Source organism: Fundulus heteroclitus, chromosome 14 (genome assembly GCF_011125445.2).
Source record: "Fundulus heteroclitus isolate FHET01 chromosome 14, MU-UCD_Fhet_4.1, whole genome shotgun sequence".
Classification (NCBI taxonomy): Eukaryota; Metazoa; Chordata; class Actinopteri; order Cyprinodontiformes; family Fundulidae; genus Fundulus; species Fundulus heteroclitus.
The window spans coordinates 4,226,922-4,253,951 of record NC_046374.1 but is presented as its reverse complement, the minus strand read 5'-3'; the positions used below and the strand labels follow the sequence as shown (position 1 = coordinate 4,253,951).

At 39.1% G+C, this 27,030-nt stretch overlaps 2 protein-coding genes across 5 annotated transcripts in view; both read left to right on the top strand.

Annotated features, from left to right (window-relative positions):
• The window catches only part of LOC105916943 (EH domain-binding protein 1-like protein 1), a 48,693-nt gene extending 29,812 nt beyond the window's left edge, over positions 1-18,881 (top strand). For 2 of the 3 annotated variants that reach the window (XM_036146090.1, XM_036146088.1), the window contains exons 6-17: positions 208-2,142; positions 2,347-2,491; positions 9,625-9,791; positions 9,876-9,924; positions 10,040-10,561; positions 10,659-10,695; positions 10,792-10,835; positions 10,992-11,103; positions 14,403-14,502; positions 16,735-16,808; positions 17,110-17,224; positions 18,005-18,881. In XM_036146090.1, coding sequence (XP_036001983.1) covers positions 208-2,142; positions 2,347-2,491; positions 9,625-9,791; positions 9,876-9,924; positions 10,040-10,561; positions 10,659-10,695; positions 10,792-10,835; positions 10,992-11,103; positions 14,403-14,502; positions 16,735-16,808; positions 17,110-17,224; positions 18,005-18,098 — 3,394 coding nt within the window. In that variant the 3' untranslated portion in view covers positions 18,099-18,881. The remainder of the gene's footprint in view (positions 1-207; positions 2,143-2,346; positions 2,492-9,624; positions 9,792-9,875; positions 9,925-10,039; positions 10,562-10,658; positions 10,696-10,791; positions 10,836-10,991; positions 11,104-14,402; positions 14,503-16,734; positions 16,809-17,109; positions 17,225-18,004) is intronic. The other variant, XM_036146091.1, reaches the window with a different exon arrangement.
• Positions 18,882-18,978: 97 nt separating this feature from the next.
• The window catches only part of si:ch73-40a2.1 (tyrosine-protein kinase receptor TYRO3), a 41,683-nt gene continuing 33,631 nt past the window's right edge, over positions 18,979-27,030 (top strand). For both annotated transcript variants that reach the window (XM_036146093.1, XM_036146092.1), the window contains exon 1: positions 18,979-22,879. In XM_036146093.1, coding sequence (XP_036001986.1) covers positions 22,765-22,879 — 115 coding nt within the window. In that variant the 5' untranslated portion in view covers positions 18,979-22,764. The remainder of the gene's footprint in view (positions 22,880-27,030) is intronic.

Sequence of the window (27,030 nt, the reverse complement as noted above, 5' to 3'; positions counted from 1 at the left end):
CGCTGTCTTTGTTTCTTGTGTGATACTGTAACTTTTGAATTATTGTTGCATCTCTAAAACTGAATTAATTTAAACAATCAATTAACTAAGAACATTTTAGGAACATTATGAATCCTTTTAATCCATCATTTTACTGCAAAAAGAATGCCTACTATCAGTGCATTGCACAGCAGCTGATTCTGAAGTGTGTCTTCTCTTTTCTCTAAGCCCGACACAAACAAGCTCAAAAACGCTGTCTGCATCTCCCCTCCACCCCACTGATGGAAACAAACAAAGAAGTACACTATCTGATGTACTTCTGAACAGATCCACATGTGATCAAGACAATAATCCAGTGGTGCCACTAGCTGACAGTGGCGGTCCCACGCAAGACGAAAAGCAAAAGAGAACAGTTCCACCTCAACTGAAACAGAGTGATCAAGAAATGTGTGTAGTTCCAGTAAGGCCAAACAGAAAGAAGGATAAGTTAACAGAAGACCATAAAGTAGTTCCTTTGTTTCGTAAGCCTGTCGCCGGATTTAGCCCTGTTCAGTCCAAAAGGATGGAGGCTATCACGAAGAGTTCTCTACAGTCATTCTCTGACCCTATCCACACCTGCTGCATGGAACCTCAAATTATTTCTGCTTTGGGTGGTGAAACACAATCCAACTCACTTCTTTCAGAAAGGATACAGACAGAAGACAATACAACAGAACCATCTCAGCTGTTTCATAATCTATCTAAACAGACAGCGTTGGAGCTAGTTAGCTCAGAGGACACAGAACAACCCTCTAGTACTCTGGATTGGCCTAGAACAGATAGTATAACCAGTGTCCACTCGTCTTCTAGCACAGTGCCTTCTTTGAAAGCAAAAGAATTGAAATACATTCCCCCTAGGCCAGAGCCAGATGTGTTCAATGATGAGCACATTGCCCATCTTTCAATAATTAAGAAAATACATCTTCCAAAACGAGTAAGAAAAGCTGGAAGACTCAGTAGTGACAAGGACATCACTGCAGCAGATGACTCGCAACAAGTTTACAAGCTGCCATTAGATGGTAACACATTTGCTAATATGTTCAACATTATGAGTCAAAAGGCAGACAAGTCCTTAGCTGTCAAAAATGCGAAACAGTCTGAGCTAATTAAAAATCCTGTTCCAAAGCCTCGTGGGAGAAAACATGTTAGTGGCTCCTTCCAAGACCAGAGTACCACTGCAGCAAGTGCATCTCAGACTGGGTCACTAAATGCAGGGCAAGCTGATCTGTTGAATATTCCTTCCAGACCCGACGAGCTGCCACAAGGTGAACACTGTAAAGACTGCTCTAATATTTCTGTTGAACCTTCTTCACCCTCAGGTGGGTCTGGTGCTGCATTGAGGAGAACCAGAATTACATTAGAGCAAAATGCTCATGCAGTGTATGGTGATACTTCAGAAAAAATACCTGGACCCTCATGTCTACCTGTACCCAAAGAAAGAAGGAAACGTCACTGTGATTCCTTCCTAGGTGATGCAACACCTGTTTCTCATTTAGACAGGATTGGTGATGGAACTGATACTAAAGCAATCCCAGAAAAAAACATATCTAGCACGGCTGTTCCATTTCATCTAGTCAACAAGCACCTTAGAAACACTCACATACCATGTGCATACAATTCATCTTCCAAAGAAATGGAATTATCTCAGACAATCCCAGGTGAAATATCTCGCAAGACAACAGAGGAAAGCTCAAGGTCTCTTGATGCCCATTTAAAATCTGATGCCGCTTCAGTTGCAGTCCAGGATGAAGAAGACATTTTATTGCAGCTGGAGAGGGATGTGCTAGAAGCTATGCAAGAAGTGTTTACTCAGAGACCGTCCCTAGAAAATAATGAAGAAATTCAGAGTGAACTCCTTAAGGATTGGACCTTTACAGATAAACCATTTGTTAGAAACATCTTACAGAATGATAAAGTTGCTTCAGAGAAGGAGAACATCACAAAGGTCCTGAAAGGAGAGGTCAATAGGTCTGGGACTGTCACGGTTACTTCCTCTCAGGATGACTGGCTGCATGTAGAGCATAAAAAAGAGAATGAACCTATGGAATTAAACACAAGGAAAGTGAGAGATGAAGAGTTGGACTTTTTGTCTGTAGAAGTAGCTGCTGGTTCAGAGAATCAAAGGTAAGTTTAATCAATAAACAAACTATTGCAGGATGCACTCAACTAATATTTGTTTTAAGTTTTTCAGTGTGCATAAAATTATTTCTAGGTTTGAATTATCAGACTTTTTAATGTATGTGGGATTTTTAGCAGTATTAAAGGTCATTGGTAACAGGTGCATGTTAAACAAAACATGCATTTATGTAATGATGTGTTTTTTTTTAGGTCGTCAGGGCAGCTTGTACCTGTTCCTCGTGGCAAGAAGCGTTTGAGTGGTTCTTCGCTGAACAGCACACAAGCTGGTGGCCTCCAACAAGCCTTTGAGCCATCAACACCTCAGAAAAGACCTGCAGAGGGAGCTTCTGATGAGGTGAGTTAAATCTGAGTGAATCAGTCTTGGTATTGTGAGTTGATAGCTGAAAATGTCAGGTTTTTTGGTAGAATTGAAACCGCCAACACTTTTCCATTGTTACTGCACTTCAAGCAACTCTTCAGTATTTGTTTTGGGGAAAATAGTTCAGAACAATCCCTTTTATATATGGATTGAAAAGTATCCATTATTTTTAAAAGTCCGGGTGATGCAAATCAGATTAGACCAGATTATGTCTATGGTTAGCTCTGGTGGTATGTGGTCATTTACAATGTTATGGCAACAGCATGGCTATGGGCCTCTCAACAGACCAGAATGAGTCAAAAGGTGATGTTAAATGGTCTTAGGAAACATAAATTGTCAAAAGGGTTGTTATACATAGAGCCCAAACTCTGATATAAATTTGTTGGGGCTTCTGTAACGTGGACTTAAATGTGTTGGGAATTTATCCAGAGTACTGGAATTTATCCAGTACTCTGTACAACAAACAAAAGCAAGCCCTGAAGCCTCTCTTTACATATCTTACTTATGTAAGATATGTCTATGAAGACAAGACAGAGGTAGTGATTTTTGGCAGATCCACTGCTGATTCCTTGACTAGTCTTGGCTCTTTGGCCCAGTATGTTAAGCCGGTTATTACTAATTTAGGGGTTAAGATGGATGCTGGTTTTAAGATGGAAGCACCATCAGAGCCGTTATAAAATCCAGCTTTTTCCACTTAAGGCAGCTAGCCAAAGTAAAACCTGTTCTTTCCAGACAGCACTTCGAAACAGTGATCCATGCATTTGTGACCACATGGCTGGATTACTGTAACTCACTTTATATAGGAATCAGTAATTTATATACTTCCCAGCTTCAGAGGGTACAAAATGCTGCTGCACGTCTTTTAACAGGTACACGAAAATTTGACCACATTTCCCCTGTTTTAGCTTCCTTACATTGGTGCATTTTAGGATTGATTTTAAAATCCTCTTATTTGTTTTTAAAGCTCTTAATAGCCTTGCCCCTCCCTATCTGTCTGAGCTGTTACACTCTTACACCCCCTCCCGTTCCCTCAGGTCAGCTGATCAGTTGCTTTTGAGGGTCCCAAAGACAAAATGCAAGCTCAGAAGGGATTGTGCTTTTTCTGTGGCAACTCCTAAGCTATGGAACGATCTGCCTTTGAGCATAAGACAGGCCTCTTCACTTGCTATTTTTAAGTCTCTTCTTAAGACTCATCTTTTTTCTTTGGCTTTTGGCACAATCTGAGAGATTTCACTTTGTTTTATTGTGTCTGTTTCCAGTATGTATTTTATATTCGATTCTTTCTATTTCATAATTGCATTGTATTTTATGATTGTGTACAGCACTTTGGTCCTGTCGGTGTATAAAGTGCTTCATAAATAAAGTTGGTATGATATGGTATCTTCCAAATTGTAAATTATGGATCTGGTCAGCTCAAAGCAATTGATAAAATTTTCTCAACAAGAAGACTGGGCAAAGGAGAGCCCTTGTGCCCCAGCTGGACATTTGCAGCTAGACACTCGGTGGACTCTTGGGAGGAGGATCATATGTCTGTCCATTTTTTTAAATTATACCTTTATTTTTACAAGTCATTAAGAACAAGTTCTTATTTAAAATGGTGGCCTGACAAGTGGAGTAACCACTTAGGAAAAGGGAAGTAGGGCTAAAATAAATACAATACATTAGTAATACATACATAAAATACAATTTAAAACACAACAGACAACACAAAAATGACTACGATTTGTCAGCCGAGGATGTTGAAAATGCATACAAAATTGGATTTATGATAACAGGACTTCTGTTTTTTGGAACTGGCAGTTACCTGGTGTATCAAGGAATTCTGAAAACATCAGCAGCTGTTTAGGCCCATATCACGGCTGCCTGAACTGTGTGAGGGATATGTCCGCTACCAGCACTTAGACTGAAATGCTGTGCTAGCAGAACTGCAGGCCACCTGTTGTTCCTGAACTTGCTGGCGGGATGAATTAGATCTTGGAGAAGCTGGTCCCACAAATTTGGCTGTTTGGAATCGCCATTGACATGTACCAGTGAGACTTTAAGGCAGAAAAAAGAAGAGTAGGTCTGCCTACTCGAAAACAAATGATACTATGAAATCTGGCTTCCCTGCAATTTTAATTTCTCCTGGATATTATATAAACAAAACGCTCTGTGATATCTGTGACCTGGAACAGAGCACTACTGAACTGCCTGATACATTCCATCACTATCAAAGACAATGGCTGCTGTCTGGGACAGTTCACGGACCTACACTAACACACACACACGATTACACTAACATACATGCACACAGACCGCCTTCACTGCGCTTTCCCTTTACCTGCTGCTTTCTGTTTTAGCTGTACTGTCAGAAAGGCCAGATTAGAGACCTTAATTTTTAGCTTTAAGGATTTACTTCATTATTTTTATTACAATGAAACAAAAATAAGTCTAATTCTAGCTCGTTGAAAAGTTGGACAAAACTACTTTAGAAACCTTCAAGGATTTACCCAGTTTATTTCTTTTTATTGTTAGAAACAATTAGTGATGAAACTTGTTCCAGTGAAACTAAAGAAGTCCAGTTAAGAATTGACTTATCTTATTCTTGTATAATGAAACAAAATAAGTTATTCCAGTTGTGAATTTAGAAAAGTTGTATAAAAGTACTGAGGATCAGAAATCCCAGCAAAATATATTTATAGGGTTATGGGATATACACTCTGAGCACTTCTCCTCTCTCTGCCATGGAAGATGGAAAGCAGCCTGCTCCGCGCACACACACAAACGCACACGCAAAACAGACAGGGTGGTTTGATCAGCCGGTGCACTGAGACAAAACTTTGTGAGAGTAAAATGAGAAAGCCTCGCTTAATCATGGGATCTGAATTAAATACAGCACGCCCATCAGCGTCTAGAAACCTGAAGTGTCTGATAAACTGACTGTACAGATAAAGTTGGGAGGTGTACTTTCTTGCCTAAAAACATCTTAAAACTTGTGAAGGACAGTTTAGCCTTGCAGCACACAACCCCACCCATTGAGCAAAGCCCTGGGTTTTTTAAAACGTCCTACCCCTCAAGTAGGGTATTTTTGCCGTAAAAGCCTTGGGAAAGTGAAATCCTACAATTGGAAACAATAGGTGGGCTTTCAAAAGCCCACCTAGCATTTTAAGTGAAGAGGTATACTGACGGAATTTGGAATTATGTGTTTGGTTGAATATATTCCAGCACTAATAATTGCACTACCTTACCTTCTCATGACGATGACACCAGACATTTTACTATGACACTTTAGAAGACTGTTAGATGCACTTTACAGGATAAAAACAAGCACTCTGTTATAAGGAAATTCAAAAGTCCATGCATTGTGTAATTTAGTTGTGATTCAAGTCGAAGGATCTACTTGAGATTGTTTGTCCCCTTACAGGTTTCTTCTGTTTTTATCTTCTTGTTGCATTTAAATGTTTCAGATCATTCAATAAATCTTAATATTGAACACAGATAGTTAAATTATTATAATTAACTGTGATTAAATAATATTTTTTATAAACCTCAACTCAGTTTCACAAGCCAATTTAACAAACCAAAGCCTGATTTTTACCTGATCTGCAGATATTATAATTAATTTAAATAGAACCTTTCTGACAGCTGAAAGAAAAGTTACACATTTAAAATTGTTCACAAACAATAGAAAAACAAAATCATTGACATCTCTCAGCCTGGGAAGGGTTACAAAATCATTGAATCTGCTCACTGGGACACCAGCAGCAGGGGTGAACGCTCCCAGGAGAGGCCTTACTCCCAAAGCACATCAATGATTCATCCGGGAGGTCACCAAAGAACCCAGGACTACATCTAATGCTCTGCAGGCTTCACTGTCTCAGTTAAGGTCAGCATTCATGATTCTTTATTGAGAAAGAAACAGCAAAAATGAATGTTCCAAGGCCAGAACCACGGCTGACCCAAAAGAACATGAAGGAATGTCTCACATTCACCTTAAAACTTGTTGATGGTTTTCAAGACTTTAGCAAAAACATTCTGGGGACTGATGAAACAAAAGTGGAATTTTTTGGAAGGTGTGTATAATGTTAGATCTGACCTAAAACTAACTCAGCATTTCAGAAACAGGTTGTTGTACAATAAAAGGTTTGGTTTGGATTTTAATAACTATTAAAAAGTAAAACTATTAACAAAGTTAATCATTTTGATCAAAATTAACAAAACAAGGCACCACCTGATTGTCAGGAGTCAAAAGCAAAACAGTTCTCAGTCGCTGTCAGTTGTTTCATGAACGCCTGCCTGGTGAGGTTTGGTATTAAAGAACAATAGATGGAGTGAATTTGTGACCTGGCGTTCTCAAACAAAAATCTCTGCACACAATAAACACAACTTCTTTCCAAAATAGAATGTATCATTAAAATATTTGAACTACCTGTTAGATTACTTTAATCAACAAATTTTTTAACAAGCCTAGTAACACTCAACTGAACTACTTAGTAAAAAGGAAAGAAATAAAACTTATAAAGTACTGGAAAAATAAACAGGTAATATAAAATATTTTTATAGCTATTTAACAATAACATTTCGTTTAAACAACCAGTACCAACGCAAAGCAGAAGGGTAATGTAAAATATTTGAATAAATTAACATATAATTACAAGTTGCCAAAGTAGTGCTCAATAACTTTTTGGATAATTGATTATTTATATTGTGTCCAAAAAATACAAAAAAGCAACACAACTCACCTCTATATCATTGTGTGGCAACTACATCCCCTCTCCGTGCTGTCTTCACTCCTTTAACCAGCGCTTTTAATTTTTGTAATGTTTGGAGGGGGGCGGGGGGTTATCGGCGGTAAAGTGTGTTATTTAGTGAAATAAATCGCTTCTCTCTGCATTGCTGTTCACCTGTCATTGTTATCCAGGTAATTTATTAAGAATCATGATCATTATTAAAAGCAACTGCTATATAAACACTAACCACGACAACAGTAGATGACCTTCACTGGTGCAAGGACACAGTTTGGCGCTGCAGTGCAGAAACAAACTTGCGGTGTAGCTCGGTGTTTTTACACGGGAGATGGTGAGTAAACGATTCAGTGGCGCCTGCAGCTGTATGGCCATTACAGATCATGCCTAGCCTACCTGATTTTGCTTTGATTAAAAGAAAAACCTTAGCATAATTATTTGACCTACATATGTCCATACTAAAATTTTATTGATGAGTATACATGCATCTTTATCTGGCTACTGATGCTTTTCCCATTAGCTTACTGTGACTGTGCGGTGAAGCTAAAAACAAAAATATGGACTTTTAAGCAGGTTAAAAAATTGGCCAAAAAGAGTGGTATTGAAGCGAATGTTGTCGCTTCACCTGCTCCTCTGGATGTCCTCCTGATAAAATCCTGCAGTTGCCCCAAATTCAAGTAAGGTGGTTAACAACAAAGTTTACTTTGAGAGAAAAAAACAAGGAATGAACACAAGCATTTATTCATTTCAATAACTGTTAACAAGCGCCAAGCTGCTGACATCACCCCAGCACGCAGGATTTATAGATGCAGAGCAACGGACGTTGTGAACTATTACCAAGTCCAAATCTCCTCAGAATCTTCCATAATAACCCTTCTTTTCTTTTTGTCTCCGGCAAAGCAGTCGCTGCGGTGATCTTTGTTCAGCTCCAGGCTGTCAGGCAGGAGTTTGTGGATGTGAAGAGTTGATTAAGATGCTGTTTGGACATTGGTGAACAGAGGGAGCTCTTTAGTCGTCGGAGGCTTGCATTTGACATGGGTACCGTCATTAATATAGAAGAATGATAAAAAATAGGTTGTTTTTATTGCTGATGTAAATCGGATTTGGCAGCTGAAACGTTTTCTTATTAAATTCAGAAAAATAAAAATAAAATCAAAGGTTTTGCTTCTGCTTTGTTGTATGGTTGGCTCCCTGGTCCCCCCCCTTTTCCGGCACCAGTGCTCTGAACTTACATTTGATCTCGAGAGGTTTTGCAGTATTTGCAGTCTGGTGAAGTGCTTGCCGTTTAATCGGACACCACACACTTTTCTTTTGTGTCGTTATGGTGGTGTCTCTCAGGTTATGAAAATCGGCTGACATATTTTTAAATCTTGCCGTGTGAGCCTGGCATTACCAGATTTGATTATTGATGATGCTCTACGGCGGAAAATCATGTAGGAGATTTATAGAAACAATCTGTGTGGGAGCAAACATCCACTGCTGAGTGGACCCTCAAAAATACAAATGTTTTTAACAGTCAGTAGATATCTTGAAAAGTTGCATGTGGAAACTTTTTTTTCCTTTAGAAATGAAAATTGAAATAAGTTGTCCTCACGTGTACTTAGAGACATCCAAGGGTGACATTAGGCACACAGCTGTTTTTTTTTTTTTTTTTTTTTTTTGCAAGACCAAACCTGTTTGTCCTTTGGTAGCATTAATCAGATAAATATTTATTGTTGGATAACATAAAGGAAATATTGAGGCAGTTGGCAGCTTTATAGACTTTAAGAATAAGTAAAGCTTGCCCAGTGACCATCCACACTAAAAAAGCAAACAATTGACTCAGTAAAGCATTGTCCTTCCATTCTGGCAACTGTCCAGCAGTGAGGAGGTCTTCCAAAAACTGTTTTATGCACCAAGCTCAGTTCAGATATTAGCAACATCTTTCTTACTGTCATGGGTTGCTGTCACCATGGACACAGTACCAATGAGACTACCAGCACCTCAGAAATGTTCCTGCTTCAGTAAAAAGGATAATGTTTGGTTAGTGAATAGTGGCCAAAAAGCAGGCATGATTACACAACCAACCCACTTAACAAAAGAATGTGACCCATACCACTGTCATTTGACACAGATTTCATTTAGTCCCGCAAACATTCTCCTGTATGGTTTTAATGGGACCATGAAGCATAGATTTGTTCACATCTTGATGTTGCAACAGTGCTGGAGAGATTTTGATTGGATGGAAAACTAGCTGCTCTGATTTCAAAATGTTTGTTTAAGCTATTTTAAATGGTTTATTTCTTCAAACCTATTTCATATATAAAGATGAGTTGTTATTATCTGCAGCAATATAAAGTTACAGTTCTGTGCCCCATTGAGTCTGTTTTATTTTGTATGTTGCAGAATACTGTGGCTAGTCCCACATTAGTGACCTCCAGTCAGTCTCTCCTGGAATGGTGTCAGAATGTAACTCAGGGACACAAGGGAGTGAAGATCACAAACTTCAGCACTTCCTGGAGGAATGGCCTGGCATTTTGTGCCATTCTGCATCACTTCCACCCAGGAAAAATGTAAGAAACATCTGCCATACAAAATACTCTTTACTACATACAAATTGCTGTACAAGGTTTCTCTTTTCATTTGTCATCTTCTAGAAAATTTGAAATGCTGAACCCGTATGACATCAAGGACAATAACAAAAAGGTTAGAGGTTTTATCTTGGTTTTCATTTTCTGTTCTAGTCTTGACTGCATTTGCCCAATCAAATACAGTCAAACATTAAAAACCTAACCATCTCATCTCTCTTCACACGTTTCAGGCCTTTGATGGTTTTGCTGAACTTGGGATTTCCAGACTAATAGAGCCTTCAGATATGGTTATGCTCACAGTACCGGACCGCCTTATTGTTATGACTTACCTCAGCCAAATACGAACCCATTTCACAGGCCAGGAGCTCAGTGTGCTTCATATAGATAAGAACAGCAGTGAGTCTAATTATGCAGTATCAGGAAACCAGGAGGTCCAAGAGGACCCAGAGGCAACTGTTCGCTACTGTGCCCAGAAACTCCAGGAAAAAGGTCTAAGCCTTGAGATTATTGGGAGTGGAAGTCCAGCAGAGGATGACTCCAGAGGAAGTAATGACACAGCGCCACCTCTTAGATCCAAACGACTGCAGACTCCTGGGACAGGGGGAACTACCAGCTCTCAATCTCCTGTGGCACCACCAAGGTCTCATTTCCTATCCAAGTCTGGCTTCTCCCGTGTCAAAGATGCTGATCTTGTCAAGAAGCGTCGATCACAAAAGAAGAGTGGGTCCATTGATGATGGAGATATATCAGTGGTATGATGCCTTTTTTACTACTTTTGTTTGCTCTCTTTTGACCTGCTTGTCTTTTACTTATGGCTAAAATTCAAGGATCTTGTTTCTGTTTCTCTAGGCTGGTACTGAGCAAGAGGGGAGGAATTCAGACACTGGTATATGTTCTTCAGAGGGTTTTGTCAGATATGCTGTTACAATATGCATTTCAGATGATTTTATTTATTCTTCTTTTCTGTGTTTACTTTATGCAGAAAGAACAGAGTTTGTAGTTGTAGAAGAGAAACCAGAAGGCCAGGTGAGTTGGCCGTTTTATGGAACTAATATAGATCTTTATAGATACTGACAATTCCTAAAGAGAACAATTTTTCTGCTTTCTCATATTGTTAGTTTCTTCTCAATCGTGTATTGTTGAAACATATTAATACATTTTTGTGAATATTCATGTATCCAGGACACAAGCCAGTATGTGTTACATCAGATGGAAGCATTAGAAGCAGAACAAAACCACATTGACAACAGAGCAGGTGTGGTGGAGCGGAAACTCAGACAGTTAATGGAAACAGGTACAGTACATACTGGGAAATGCATGAACAACAGGTTCAATTCTGCTTTAGGGTTTGGTACATTTCTGGTTATATTTAAATTGTTTTAGAAACTGGTAATTTATAAGTTGAAACCCTGGAGATGAATGACTTGTGTGGCATATTCCAATTAAAGGGAAATAGTTTACTCTTATGAAACACTTTAAATTGCCTTTTATTCCATACAGTGCATTGAACAGGTTTTTACCCTTTATCCACCTTATTCCTTTATCCCAAAATGTATTCCATGCATTCTGTTAGCAATTTCCAGGATAGCATTTTTACATGTAAACAACAATCTCTTGCAGGGAACATCCAGATAAAATTAAGACATAAGGCATCCTCTGCCTTATTTCTATTTTGTATTTTTATTCTTATTTTTCTTATTTACTTCTTTTTTTTTTGATCCACTGTATAAACGAGGACACACTGTATATAACTGATGCACCTTGTTTTACTTTTGACACCCTCTTCTGTTTATTGACTACTGAGCCGATGTGACAAGTGAATTTCTCCAATGTGAGATCAATAAAGCCTATCTTATCTTATCTTTAAACACGTGTTAACGTTAACTTTAACATCCTAAACAGGGTAATACTGCCATCCTAGCCTCACCCTTGTTAGTGGAGATGACCTGGAGAAATGATCTCAGATTACATGGACCACCATAATGAATTGCCTTGTCAACTCCACTGCTACAGACAAGAGCTGAGGAACAAATGTAATTTAATGTGGTATTTATTTATCTGCCATTTTCTATGCCTTTAAATTACTGAGAGCAGATTAGTTGTGTATTTGACAATTTTTAAATGGTTTTTGTTGTCCAGTGAGAGTGTGGCCACTAAAGGAAAGACTGGGATGTCAGGCACTGATTACTTCTCACCAATCATAAAAGGACATAACAATGTAATAATTCCAAATCTGTTCTCAACAGGATTTTTAACCTTTCCAGAGGCCAACATGTCTTCTGTTGTAATTGGTTGCACCAAAAGATATTTCTCATCCCTGAGTATCTGCCCACAAGTTTACATCCTCCTTGTTCCGTTTAAATTTTGATTCTTCAGCCACATTGGTATGGATTCCTAAACTGTTTAGTGGTTGAAAAGAATCCGCTCATAGAGGAATGAATCCGTTTTTACCATACACCCACCTGAAGCTTCATCTGAATAAAGGTACTGCCAGAAACCGTGCACCAGGTAGACCTATTCAGACATGTCCAAAGCTTTGGTAGCACATCTGTAGGTCTGGGATTGTCTTTGTTTCACCTGCTGCTATCATACCAGACGTTGTTTACATTATCAATCCTCAAAAAGTAATTGTTAAATCATGTATTAATTGTGATTAGACCATTTTTTTAGTTGGACATCAGTAAACATCCCCTGCCATGTTCTTTGCTAGACCTGTAGAATCAAGATATCACTTAAATAAAACCTATCTGACTGCATGAAGTAGACTGAGAGATCAGAGAAAGGAGAAAACATATACAGTGGGTACGGAAAGTATTCAGACTCTTTTAAATGTTTCACTCTTTGTTTCATTACAGCCATTTGCTGAAATAAAAAAAAAATATTTTATTTCTCATTAATAATGTACACTCAGCAACCCATCTTGACAGAATAAAACAGAAATGTAGAAATGTTTGCAAATTTATTTAAAAAGAAAAACTCAAAGTCAACTATCACTGCAGCCCTCTACCAGTCGGGGCTTTATAGCAGAATGGCCCGACGGAAGCTTCTCCTCAGTGCAAGACATGTAAGCCTGCATGGAGTTTGCTAAAAAACGCATGAAGGACTCCCAGACTATGAGAAATAAGATTCTCTGGTCTGATGAGACAAAGATTGAACTTTTTGGCCTTAATTCTAAACGGTATGTGTGGAGAACACCAGGCACTGCTCATCACCTGCCCAATACAGTCTCAACAGTGAAGCATGGTGGTGGCAGCATCATGCTGTGGGGGTGTTTTTCAGCTTCAGGGACAGGGCGACTAGTTGCAATCGAGGGAAAGATGAATGCGGCCAAGTACAGAGATATCCTGGAAGAAAACCTTTTCCAGAGTGCTCTGGGCCTCAGACTGGGCCGAGGGTTTACCTTCTAACAAGAAAATGACCCTAAGCACACCGCTAAAATAACAAAGGACTGGCTTCGGAACATCTCTGTGTCCATTCTTGTCTGGCCCAGCCAGAGCCCTGACCTAAACCCAATTGAGCATCTCTGGAGAGACCTGAAAATGGCTGTTCACCAATGTTTACCATCCAACCTGACAGAACTGAAGAGAATCTGCAAGGAGGATCCCCAAATCCAGGTGTGAAAAACTTGTACTAGCTCAAAAGGGTGCTTCTACTTAATACTGATCAAAGGGTCTGAATACTTATGAGCATGTGATATTTCAGTTTTCTTTTTTAATACATTTGCAAACATTTCTACATTTCTGTTTCTTTCTGTCAGGATGGGGTGCTGGGTGTACATTAATGAGAAATAAAATTAACTTTTTTGATTTCAGCAAATGGCTGCAATGAAAGAAAGGCTGAAAAATTTAAAGGAGTCTGAATACTTTCCGTACCCACTGTATATGTTTTCTCCTTTCTCCGATTTCTCAGTCTACTTCATGCAATCAGATTTTTTTATTTTTATTTTTTTATTTAAGTGATATCTTGATTCTACAGGTCTAGCAAAGAACATGGCAGGGGATGTTTACTGATATCCAACTAAAATAATTGCCTAATCACAATTAATTCACGATTTAACAATTACTTTTTGAGGATTGATAATGTTAACTTCTGGTACAGATGTGCTACCAAAGCTTTGGACATGTCTGAATAGGTCTACTTGTTGCACTGTTTCTGGTTGTACCTTTAATCAGATGAAGCTTCAGATGGGTGTATGGTCTGGGTCTATTGGACTATTATTACAACATGGAAGAAGGTGGGTCAGTGACTCGCATTGGGCTTATCAGTGCTGCTGTGTATGAGCCTGAAACGCCCATCAGTAAATGAGAGCCAAACTTTTCTGAAGGACGAAAACCAAAATTAACAAAGGGAGTGCTGTTGCCTGAAGTATTGAATCCAGATACAGTACTTTAAGGAAATTTCAGACAAACACCTTTTGTTCTTCTGATTATGTATTGGCAGCCCTGATAAAAAGTAAAATGTACGGGTAAGTTTAGGATAGTCTGGGGTTCACTGTCTTGCCCAAGTATGATACATAAAGAGATATTTTTAAGAGCTTATTATTCTATAACAACTGTCAGAGAGTATGTAACCGTAATACTTTTGCTTCTGCAGGCAGTGACAAGGTGGAAGAAGAGAGGCTGATTCAAGAATGGTTCACTCTGGTTAACAAGAAGAATGCTTTAATCCGAAGGCAGGACCATCTGCAGCTGCTGTAAGATGTCTTCTTTAGGATCCTTCAAACAAGTCTTCTAAGAAATGTCATATTTTAGTGCTATATGCTTAAATCACAAAACAATTCACCATAAAACCCCCTAAGCAACAGTCAAGTGTACATCCCATGATCTTACCTGGTGAGAGTAAACTACTGTATATTGTCTGTTTCAAATATACCATACCATACCAACTGTATTTATAAAGCACTTAAAACAACCATAGTACCAAAATGCTGTACAGTTACAGTCACTAAACACAACAGCAATCACAGTCCATAAAAGCCTGAACAAAAATGAAAACAAACACACAAAATTTAACTAAAATTAAAACTCAATATCTCAGATAATGCCAAAACCCAAGGAGAAGGGTTTTAAGAAGTGATTTAAAAGTGAAAGCGAGGAAAGCGGCCTGTCTGATCCCCAAAAGCAGGTAATTCCACAGATTAGGAGCAGCAGCAGAAACTGCAGAAGCCTCTCAAAGCTTCCATTCGGTTTTTGGGATGCTCAGGAGAAGCTGTTCTGCTGACCTGAGAGGGTGGGAGTGGGTATAGCAGGGGGGTGGAGCAGCTGAGTGAGGCAGAGCCAGGCAAGACCATGTAATGCTTTAAAAACAAATAAAAGGACTTGAAAATGAATCCTAAAATGTACAGGCAACCAGTAAAGTGAGGCTAAAACGGGAAATGTGCTCATGCTTTTTTGTGTGGCAGCCTTTTGGACTCTCTGGAGATGAGCAATGGAGGATGCACTGACCCTTACATAAAGTCCATTACAGTAATCTAACCGAGTAGGGATGAAAGAGTGGATTACTGCCTCAGTTCTCTCTAGACAGAATCGGCTTGACTTTAGTCAGCTGCCTTAAATTTAAAAAAAGCTTCTTTTCACCACTGCTCTTATATGATTATCAAATTTAAAGGAGCTATAACTACGATATTTACTGTAAAAATCAACCTTAATCAATTTCATTTGTCACCCAGGATAGAAGTCACATTCCCTATAAATAATGTTCTCTCCATCAACAATTTCTTTGTCGAGTTTTTCTCCTTTCGAACCTAGAGCTACGTAACCAGACTCTCACCAGAAGGATTTCGTTTTGCAGAGCTCCACACATCCATCCGGGATTGCTCCACTGAAGATGTATTTGAGAAGGAGGGGCCTTATCAAAAATTGTTGCATATGATTGGGTAAACCACCTGTCCATCTTTACTAATGTGCCACAAGCTTTTGCCAAACCCGGTCGGGAGAAGGGCAAAAACATTGTTTCCACTAACAAAAGCCTTCAAAGCTGTTCTTTGGTGTTGTTTTAAATAATTTATTAGATTAGATTGGACAACACTAATGAAATAGCAGCATCAATGTTGCCACTTGCTTCCGTGCTGCGAGCCGCCATTGTTGTCTCAATCCAAACAGTTGCTTCTCTGACACGTCACGTCTACGAAAATCCCACCCGGCGATCCTGATTGGCTTGTCCATTTTGTGTGGTATTGAAATCCCTCCCAATGGCAGCGATTTCAGATGGATGTGTGCAGCCGTGTGGAGCTTGGCGGAACTATATCCACCTCTCAGATAAGATCTGAACCACTCCAATGCTGTGCCCCTAATGCCCACCCACTGCTCCAAATGAGAAAATAAAACCTGATGGTCCACAGTATCAAAAGCAGCAATTAAGTCCAAAAGCACCAAAAAAAAACACAATCTCCAGTCAGTGGCCAAGAATGTCATCAAAACTTTTAAAAGACTTGATAGTATGCTGTGTAGTGATTTAACACCACAATGTAAAGCCGGTTAAACCATTTGCTCTTTTAAAAAGATCATAAATTGGTTGTACACTATATTTGCAATGATAAGGATAAGGTAAGGATAAAATGATTTGTTATTATACAAACAAGGTACATACAACAAAGTTTTGTAGATCAGATGGAGGGTTAACCTAAGCCACTGCAATTGAGCTTTGACAAGAAAAGTAGTTTGGAGATTGGCCTATAGTTGGAAATATCAAATTTAAAGATGGTTTAAAGGTCTTCTAAAAACATTTTGATTTGTAGACACATATCTTTTTATTTCTATTGATGGAGACAAATCTGAAATTACTTTGTTGGTTACTCACTTTATTACCACAGACTGACTTTATTGTCAAGTAGTGTTTTTTCAAGCTGTTGAGGTCTTGATACTATAATACATGCATTCCCCCTGTCAGAATAAACATAGCCTTTGTCATGTTTTATTGTCAACAGGTTGGAAGAACAAGACTTGGAAAGGAGATTTGAGCTGTTAACCAAAGAGCTTCGACACATGATGGCAATTGAAGGTAAACATTTCTGTCTAACAAGGAATTCATCAGAAACTGTGTATTATTCAGTAGTTGCCTAACACTTAGTGGTGTCTGGGACTGATTGTAGCTACATATTTTGTCGTCAATAGTTAAGCTTTTGATCAGTGATTTTTCAGATCAGTAAACTTCCTCTGTACTGATTCATCTTAAGGCCACGTCTTTAGGCCTGTGGATCATCTGTTCTGTTCTCTTGACCAGTTTCCTGTTTTCATCATGAAAATGTTCTTCTCTGTCTCATTGCTGTTCCTGCATTACTTCCTACCAATTGATGCTGCAGAGTGCCAGAAGACCCAGGCTCACAAACACAGAGAGCAGCTTCTGCTCCAGGAGCTTATTTCTCTAGTCAACCAGAGAGATGAGCTGGTTCACAATTTGGATGCCAAAGAAAGAGGGTAAGACAAATCCACTTATGCCGTCATACAAGTGTATAATACTCTAAAGTCAGAACCAAATACCTTGGACCTTTTCTAATGGAGTGATTGTGGCAATATAATTTATTCTTGACACAAAGATATACTGAAAACAAAGTTATTCCAACTTTCTGGACATCAATGCTATCCTCCGGGTACTCCGGCTTCCTCCCACAGTCCCACAACATGACTGACTCTAAACTGTCACCCCCCTCCCACCCCCCACCCCCCACCCCCCCAACACACACACACGCAGACACATCTCACCCACATACATGACCCTGCGTGGTACGGTGGGTATAGAAAATGGATGGATGGTTGCACAGCAATGTATATTTTTTTTAAAAGTACTGTACAGATATCTCAAAGTGGTGCTCTTTCCAGCAGTTCTGAGGGGTGTCTGAGAACTGGGCAACTAATGAAGTGGACTTAGAATTGTTACTCTGCCAACATTTGCTCAACTTTAGAACCTCTCTGATTGATGAGCAATGAGGCCGTGCGTGCGTGTGCGTGCGTGCGTGTGTATGTGTAAAATTCAAGGTGAGGTTTTCAAACCGCCATGCCTGTAGCAACTTGGCATGGCGGTGGTGGTATCCTGCTGTTTGGCTGCCAGTAGTGCTGGCATGTTGCACAAACATGGACCCCAACATCAAAAAAGCATAGACTAGGCTTAAAAGCCAGCTGTGTGCCAAAAATCAAACCTGCTTAATTAAACCTGAAAGACGTGGTTCAACATGTGATTGACCTCTGTTTTCCTTTCAGAGCTCTGGAAGAAGATGAGCGTCTTAACCGTGGCCTTGAGCAGAGAAGAAGGAAGTATGCTAAAGAGCAGAAGGAGAAATGTGTCATGCAGTGACAATTAACCCACACCCATGAAACTGAGCCATGTGTTAGAAAGAGAACAGGTCAAGAAAATATCACGAATGAGGCAGTGGTATTATGTCATCTTTCAGTCAGCTGTGGTAAAAGATGCTGAACCTCGTGGAGAGGCAAAAGCACATATTTAACTCCCTGTTTATCATCACAGATGCTTTTGTTATTGCAGACAAAGCTACAGCATGTAAAAACAGTTTGAACTAGAAAAACTGCAGCTTTCTGGTGATCATTCAAATAGAACTGGACTGTTTTAGATTCAATTGTTGGAATGTAAGAGCATGACAGGAAGCCAGAGAGAATCCAGTGCTCATAGCAGTTTATATGGCATGTTTACAACTGCTCAAATATATTTTAAACACATTTTCAAAGCAAACTTTTAATTTATTGTCACTGCTGTTACTAAAGTGAAAGGTAACACAAATGTTTTTTCTAAAAAAATAGAAATGTAAAAGCCATGGAAATGTTTCCAAAGTCTTGAGCTCAATATTTACTTTTGGCAAAAACACAGTTGCCACTTTTATTGCTTTTAAGTGTGAAATTTAGCCTGTTGTCCTTCCTCTGAAAACAAGTTACACTGTTTGTTTAAGAAAAGTTTTACCATTTCTGAAACCACACACTTATTTCTTGTAAAATTTGCAGTTTGTATGCTGTGTAACTAGTTCTACTTTGTTTAATCGATTGTTCTTGGAAGTTTGTTTTTGAGAATTTGATGTAAAATCTGCACAAATGGACAAGTTTGGAAATACAAAAGCCTTAAACGTTTTCACACTTGTTTTTTTTAACAGCCCTGTAGTAAACCTGTCTTCACTGTTACAATGCTGAAACATTTTAAGTCCTGTTGGTTCCAGTTCATTAGGTCTACATCTACATAGTTTGTTGTCCCACTATGAAGGTTTTAATTTCACTGACCCTGCAAGGATTAAGCCAGTGTAGGAAATGGATGAATATTACTGATATATGTTCCCTCATGATGCTGTTCATTCTCTTTAGCTGGAGCAACATTAGCATCTCGGTTAACTGCTCTAGATATTTTCCAGGTATGGATCAATAACCTTGCTATTTGTCCTTAAATCTGAACCAACAACGCAGTAAGACAGGTGGAAATACTTTTCAATTTCCATATGCTCATACAAAGTTATGTAAACAGAAGCACTAACTTGGAAACATTTAGTACATACTTCCAGATTACCAGCAGGTAAGAAAATGATTTGATCAGCACGGTACCAGCAGGTCTGGAACAGCTCCAGAATGTCATGATCCTGGTTTTCTCCGTTCGGTGCTTTTTCTCTGTGTGGGTGGGGCTGAGCAGGCTGCACCAGAGACGATCAGGAGGAATTTGCACATCAATGGCTTACCTACTGAACTGGTTCATTACCAGAACTAGATCTAAGTAATGCCAGTAAACCCTCCAGCTTTACTGGCATGACAAGGAGGTCCCAGTGGAAAGGATTTCTGCATTACAAAGTGGAGGGAACTACACCAAGATGGGGTTAGAGACTTTGCAGGGGAATCACCACATGTTGCAGTGAGCATCCCTCTTGACTGGGGGTCCTTGTCTGCAGCAATGACTTGCTCTTTCAACAGGAAAACTACAGTTTACACCCTTTGACAAAGGACTTCTTCCAGGAGAATATCATCCTTCTTTTGAACCATTCTACATGTCCCCCTGATCGAAATCCCATGGAAAACCTTTGATTTGATAGAAAGCAATCTGCTGTTCTGTGTATGAATGTGCGTTGGTGAGGGCAGCTGATGAATTTAAAAACAGCCTGAGTCGGCATGATTCGAAAAGCACCACAAAATTTGCTCCATATAGAATTTACAACAAATACAACCAAACTCTGTTGGATTTAATCATTTGCCCTTTGCATTGTAAAGACCAAGACTTAAGACCGGATAAAATGTCAATACTTCAACGTTCACAAGGCTCACATTTGTGCAGTGGTGGGTCAAGATGCTTGCAACTGTGCCAGTATTTTAAATTAGCACAATCTGGTGGCAGCAGGCTGTAACATGTAGCCTGGCCATGTTTTACAGGGATAGCTCCCCCACCTCAGCGTTCTCTGTGTTCTAATATTTGGTTGGAACAGGAAGTGACACGTTTACCATCAACAGTGGGCGTGGGATTGTTGTTGGTTTTTTTTGCAACACTTTCACAGAGTTGGGGTGATTCAGTATTTGCACAGGCAGATGCCACTTTTAGATCACCTAATGCGTGTCTAATACTTAATAAAACAAACCCATTTAGGTATTAAATGTATAATTTTTCTAAGCAACTAACATCCCTTTTTCACAAAAAGCTGACTACAGCAGCAATGAGTATTTATAAACAGACAAAGGAAGTGGAAAAGAAAGTGTTACCCAACACTGGACAGCAGGAAATTTTGGAACTAGGAAAATAACCTACATGAGACATCAACTTTGTGAGAAAATTCTGACTGCTAAATTTGTTGAATCTCATCACCCATGACGACAAAGCAAAATGATACCAGAGGAAACACCAAAAGTTTGGAACAAGAATGTCTAGCAGTTGCTGAATAGAAATGGGGTGCCGCCCTGGACATGTCATCAGTCAATAACAGGGCCATCTTACAGGCATACAAGACAAACGGTCACTTAAAAGAAAGTTTGAACATTCATTTAAGCTAATATGCATGTTTTATGACTGGAGGGCTGAAGGAGAAAAGCAATGAATACAGGAGAGACAATTGTTGGAACTCCACACAGGGAGGTCCTAGTCAAGCTGTGATTTAAATCCAGGACCATCAGTACTAAGAACTCATGTTTGACCTCATTAGGACAACAGCAGACATTTTACCTTAACTGCACTCCAAAAGGAAATCTAAGAATCCATGCATTGGGCACTACAGCTTGCTGTCACTGTAAGAGTAATTGTTGATGAAACAAGTAAAAAAGAAATCTTAAGATTGAAATATACAGTGTGTTTGCCCCTTTGCAAATTTATTTTGTTCTTACTTTTTGTTGCTCTTTGATATTTCAGATCATTAAACAAATTTTAACCTTGTACATACCTGACACCCTGAGTAAACACTAAGAGCATTTTTCAAATGGTGATTTAACTGATTAAGGGGGAAAAAGCTCTCCAAATCAAGAGGAGAGATGGTTCTTCTTGTTAAATCATGAATGAATTGGAAATAAACTAGATTTTATTTTTAGAAACTTGAGCTCTATTTGAGAAGTCAAACTTAGGCCTGATTTATACCTGACCTGCAGATATAAGTAATTCAAACAACCTCTCTGGTGGGTGACAGATCTAAAGAGAAATCTTAAAAGTATATTGAAAAAGAAAATCATCATAATCTATCAGTGTGGAAAGAGTTACAAACCATGTCTAAGACTTTAGGGCACCAGCCAACAGCAGTGGGAGCCATGATCTACAACTGGAGGAAATATGCTGAACGTTCCCAGGAGAGGCCGGTCGACCACAATTACTTCAAGAGCAAAATCAATGATTCATCCAGGAGGTCACAAAACCACCCAGGATGACGTCCAAAGCTCTGCAGGCCTCAGTTACCTCTGTTAAGGTCAGGGGTCATGGCTAGCATGATGTAACAATGAGCCAATGTTACATGTCAAATAGCATATTATTGTTTTAAAAATTAAATAATAGAAAACAGTTAAACAATCAATCAATCAATCATTTTGTTTTTCCTTTTGTTTGGTTGGAATTTGTATTTGTTTTCTGTGTGTGTCTTCACCTGTAGTGTACAGACCTCATTCTCAGGTGCGCAGACAAAACAGTCCCCAGGGGTTTGCACACAATTTATTGGTTCTGGGTATGGCTCAAACTAAGAGGCGGATTAAAGAGGGGTGATACTGGCCAGAGCGAATCTTTCTGTTCATACAGGTCTTCAAGTAATTATTGGAATGTATTTAAGATATTTTCAGTTTGTATTAGTTTGTAACTGTATTGTTTTGTTTGCTGTTTGTCTAATGTAAATAGTGTTGTATTTTTCCATTTTCATTTGATGCAACCCTAAGTAGCATCAAATGAATAGTTTTTCCCAATTTAGGTTGATTTGTATTTAAGCTGTTTGTCATTTGTTGTTCGGTATTGGTGGTTCTGTTTGGTTACACAGAACTGGCTACAAAACCATTTAAAAAGAAAGAAAGAAAGAAAGAAAGAAAGAAAGAAAGAAAGAAAGAAAGAAAGAAACTTCCACAAATATCACTTCTTGCTTTGTTTTATGAATGTTATTTGGGTCCCACTTCCATGGCCACTCAACCAGTTGGACAAGCACGCGACATATGAACACAATTAGATCTGACCTTAAACAAACTCAGCATTTCTCAGAAGGAGAATAAAAATATACTGTGCAAACGTCTGGGTGGAAGTTCACCAAAGAATGAAGGCTTGCTAATTCTCTGTAAAGTATTTTCTGTGCTACCAATAAAGTTTTGAGTGGTTTGTATTGCAGATGTACTGGTATTCCTGACAGGAGTGATAACAGTGATAGTACATGAAGAAGCTTGATAAACAACATGATGTGGGTGTATACTTTAGAAGAGGAAGACTGATTTGGGGAAAAAAGGTCTGAGTCAGCTTCTCAGTAGCTGTAAACATTGGGTGTCTATTAGAACTGCTGTCTGACCTACTGACAGGAATGAAGGGTTCTGACTGAGTGATGTGGTCGGCTGAGAATATGGTTAATTTTAGGACAACAATATGGCCTGTTTCAGTCATGTTGTGGACGTTATTATGGGGTGCTGCCTGCGACACTCAGCCCCCAGCAGAGGAAGGTGAGTTCTCAGATGTTTATATTCATGATTTTAAATATTCCAGCTTGTAAACTGGAGAAAATGCTTTGCTACAAAGTAAAAACACAAAAGGATAACATATGATTATAATTCCATACAAACAGAAGAAATACAGTGAAATACAGTGGAAAAAGTACAGTTTTCCATTTGGATATTGGAGTAAAGTTTATTGTTATAGGTTTTGGTTGATTTGTGGTATTTAATCTGATATCTCTTCTTCCCTACTGAGTGTAACATAGTAATGGTATCAATTGGGTTGAAAAGATAACAGAATCTGATAAAGAAATGCATGTTTCAACTGTAACATTCTTGGTCAGATTTAGAGGATACCCTGGCTTGATAATATCTCAGTCATTTCTTTTGGGACTGTAATTGCTATTGTTTGTTAATAAATTATATAATAGTTAATAAATATAATGTAATAAATATTATATATTTACTATAATTCTAAAATATAATTATCATTATTATTATTCACAATAATTTTAAAATGATTTTATTTCAAACATCACAACAATCCATGTTTTGATCAGTTCAAGACTGGATTACTGCAATGGCCTTTACGTTGGCCTCAGTCAGTCATCAATTTCTCGTCTCCAACTTGTACAGAACGCTGCTGCCCAATTTTTAACAAGCACGTCCAGACGCAAACACATTACCCCTGTGCTGTTGTCTCTCCACTGCCTTCCAGTCCGTCTAAGAATTGATTTTAAACTCCTGCTGTTTGTATTTAAAGCCATTTATGGCTTGGCCCCTTCTTATTTGTCTGAGATTTTAACTTTTTGTAATAGTGGCAGAGCCTTGCACTCCTCGTGTCAGCTTCTCTTAGAGGTCCCTAGGTCAAGATCTTAAACAGTGGGGCGATCGTTCTTTTGCCGTCGCTGCTCCCAGACTGTGGAACAAACTACCCCCTGACATCCGCAGCACTACTGATCTCAGCCTTTTTAAAACGAAGCTTAAGACCCACTTTTTTAAATTAGCATTTAATTCTGACCTGGGTAATACGGTCTCTTAGGTGTTCCTCCTTTTGTCTGCTCCTTTCTATGTATTTTTTAAATGGCTTTTAACGTCCATCAGCACTGCACCACTACAGCGCCTTTTATTGTATCTGTATGTTTTGTATGTCTTACATATTGTTTTATGGCTCTATTGTAAAGCACTTTGGGTACCGTTCGGCTATTGTAAAGGGCTATACAAATAAACTTGATTGATTGATTGATTGATTGATTGATTGATTGATTGATTGATTGATTGATTGATTGATTGATTGATTGAACAATGTGTGTTGGTAACCAGGAGCTCCAAAAGAACGTTTATTGGTAGATTATATACTTAAAGTGTGTGATTTTGAGTTTCCAGTTGGAATTCTTACTCCCTGACTCCAATATCTAGCAAGCCTGTTATTATTAGCACTTCGGACAATTTGTATTTCATTAAATACACGGTACTGTGCAACCTTAATGTGAAAACATTTGACTTTTAGTGTGTGAAAGCATAAATAGTATAGCTTTTACAACTAAATATTTAGTTATATAAATGTAAATATTGCTCAAATAGTTGCATTCATAAGTAAATATTTAGCTCACAAACTACATATTTAATTTGGAACTGTGACATTCATAAATGTATGAATGACATGAAAATAAGACTTGGAAAAATGACAGGCTCAAGGTGCCGTGAGATGACGTGTTGTGAATTGGCTATATGAATAAAATTGAATTGAAATTGAATTGAATGAAACAACCCAAAATTGTGTAACTTTACTATCATTTACATGATGCATAGGTAATTCGGTTTTGTTATTTTTGGATCATTTAGTTATTTATCCTTTTTTGTGTGCATGCTTGTACATTGAATATGTTAGCGGGCTGCACAGTGGTGCAGTGGGTAGTGCTGTTGCCTTGCAGCAAAAAAGTCCTGGGTTGGAGTCAGACCCTCCTCTGCGTGGGGTTTGCATGTTGCATGCAATCCAACAGCATGTTTGTTTCTGTGTTGCCCTGCAATGGACTGGTGACCTGTCCAGGGTGTACCCAGCCTCTCTCCCATTGACAGCTGTAGGTATTCACCAGCACCCCTCATGACCCCTATAGGGATAAGTGTGTTAGAAAGTGCTGAGACTCATGGGCTCGTTCATATACCATGGGTGGTCTCATTTCATTCCGGTTCGAAGATTTGGCAACAAGAGAAAGAAGTCAGTAAAAATCAAGGCAGAACAGTTAAAACATCTTTTACTACAATTTGGAATTCCAAAAAGGGAGACAACGTACAAGTTTTTATCACCAACGCGGATATCCTAATCTTATCCCGAAGATGCACTCCGTGAGTTGTAAGATGTGTCTCAGCGTTTACCCTCGAAACAAGCCTTTTAACCCAGAGACGGCTCCAGAGGGGGCCGGACTAACCCCCCTTAGCAGAGACATTCAATCTGGGTCGCACATGTGCTTTCTGACACTCGACCGTTAAATGTAATCTATTGCCCTAGCTCGGTTCCTGGGAGTTAACTGAAATAACATTGAAGCCTTGAGAAAGAGATTTTGAAAACACTATCTGCTCTACAAGGCTCTCATAAATTTCCCGTTCTGTGCTGTGGCTGGTACGCTTGCTGAAGTCTGAATCCACCTATTGTCCTCTGCACACATTCTCATCCTACTTTAGTGTGTTAAAGGTTAATATATGTATAACTTTAAAATACACTATTATCATATAAGTGATAAAAATGGATGGATTCTTTTTAGTCCTCTCCTTTCTACCTTCACTGTTCAGAGCTGCTCCTAATCATCATCTGACTGAGTACCTGGTTTTCATGCTTCCTCTTTCCTAGTATTTAAGCAATCTGGTTTTATTATTTTTTTCACTGGTTCACCGTATGCACCACCCAGTGTGCCCAGTCTACTCTCTGTGCTGTTCTCTGCCTATAAGTTATTATTTTCATCCATTCAAATCTATTCTATTCATCTGCTTCTGGGTTTGGATCCATGGCTTACCGAACCGTGACGTTTACAAATGGTACCTATTGTAACCAGAAGCAGATGAATAGAATAGATTTCAATGGATGAAAATAATAATCTTGACCATACAGGGACAGGCAGAACTCAGTGGTCAGAATGATAGTCCAAAAACGGTACACAAAATGGCGGTCCAAAACAGGCAGGAGTACAGATAGGGATCAGGCAAGCTCAGATAATCCAAAGGCAGAATCAGGTTTGTAAAACGAGTAAGCAGTCAGACAGGGCAGGAAAAACAGGTTCAGGGATCAGGCTGGCTCAGAAGTCAAAAAGGCAGATTGGGTCAATATTCACAGGACTATCTGAAAAGAACACTTGATAAGACTCATCAAAAGGCTCAAATTGATCTGGCAGATTGCAGGGGGCGGTGGCAGGTATAAGTAGGGGAGTGAGCAGGTGAATAGAGTGAAACTAGTTACCAGAATGGGTGGAGCTAATCAGGGGAAGGGAAGTGACTGGAAGTAAACTGAAGCTGATTGGATGGTGACTGGAGAATGGGAGTCACAGTGTGGTGACTAAGAGGTGAGCTGGCAGATAGCTGGCAGGTAAACTGAGTTGACTGATTAAAGGCTGGATACAGAGAAGTGATCTGAGCAGGCCAAGTGAATTGATAACATAAACAAAATCAAAACCCAAACTATGACATAAACCAAAACTAAGACAGAACCTAAAACAGAAATAAAACCTGAGGCAGGGGAGTGAACTAACTGATCAAAATGAACAAACATCAGCCAAAACAAAGCCCAGATCCTGACAGCATGCTGGTATGAGTTGGCTTAGTACAGTGCGTGCTTCTTTATTTGGGAGTCTAAAGCTTGAATGACACCTGAGTGAAAAGTAAAATGGCTTTTACTTGTATAGCTCTTTATCAAGTCAGATGACTTGATAAAGAGCTTTACACTACAATCAGTCATTCATCCATTCACACTCTGATGGTGGTGAGCTATGTTAGTAGCCACAGCAGCCCTGGGGCAGACTGACAGAAGCGAGGCTGCCATACATTGGCACCACCGGGTCCTCTGACCACCCCATTGATCGAATGCTTATCAACATTTATATGCAAGAACACACAGAAGTGGATCTGGCCTTACTTGATTGTTGTTCCATCAGCTCAAATGAGACATCTCT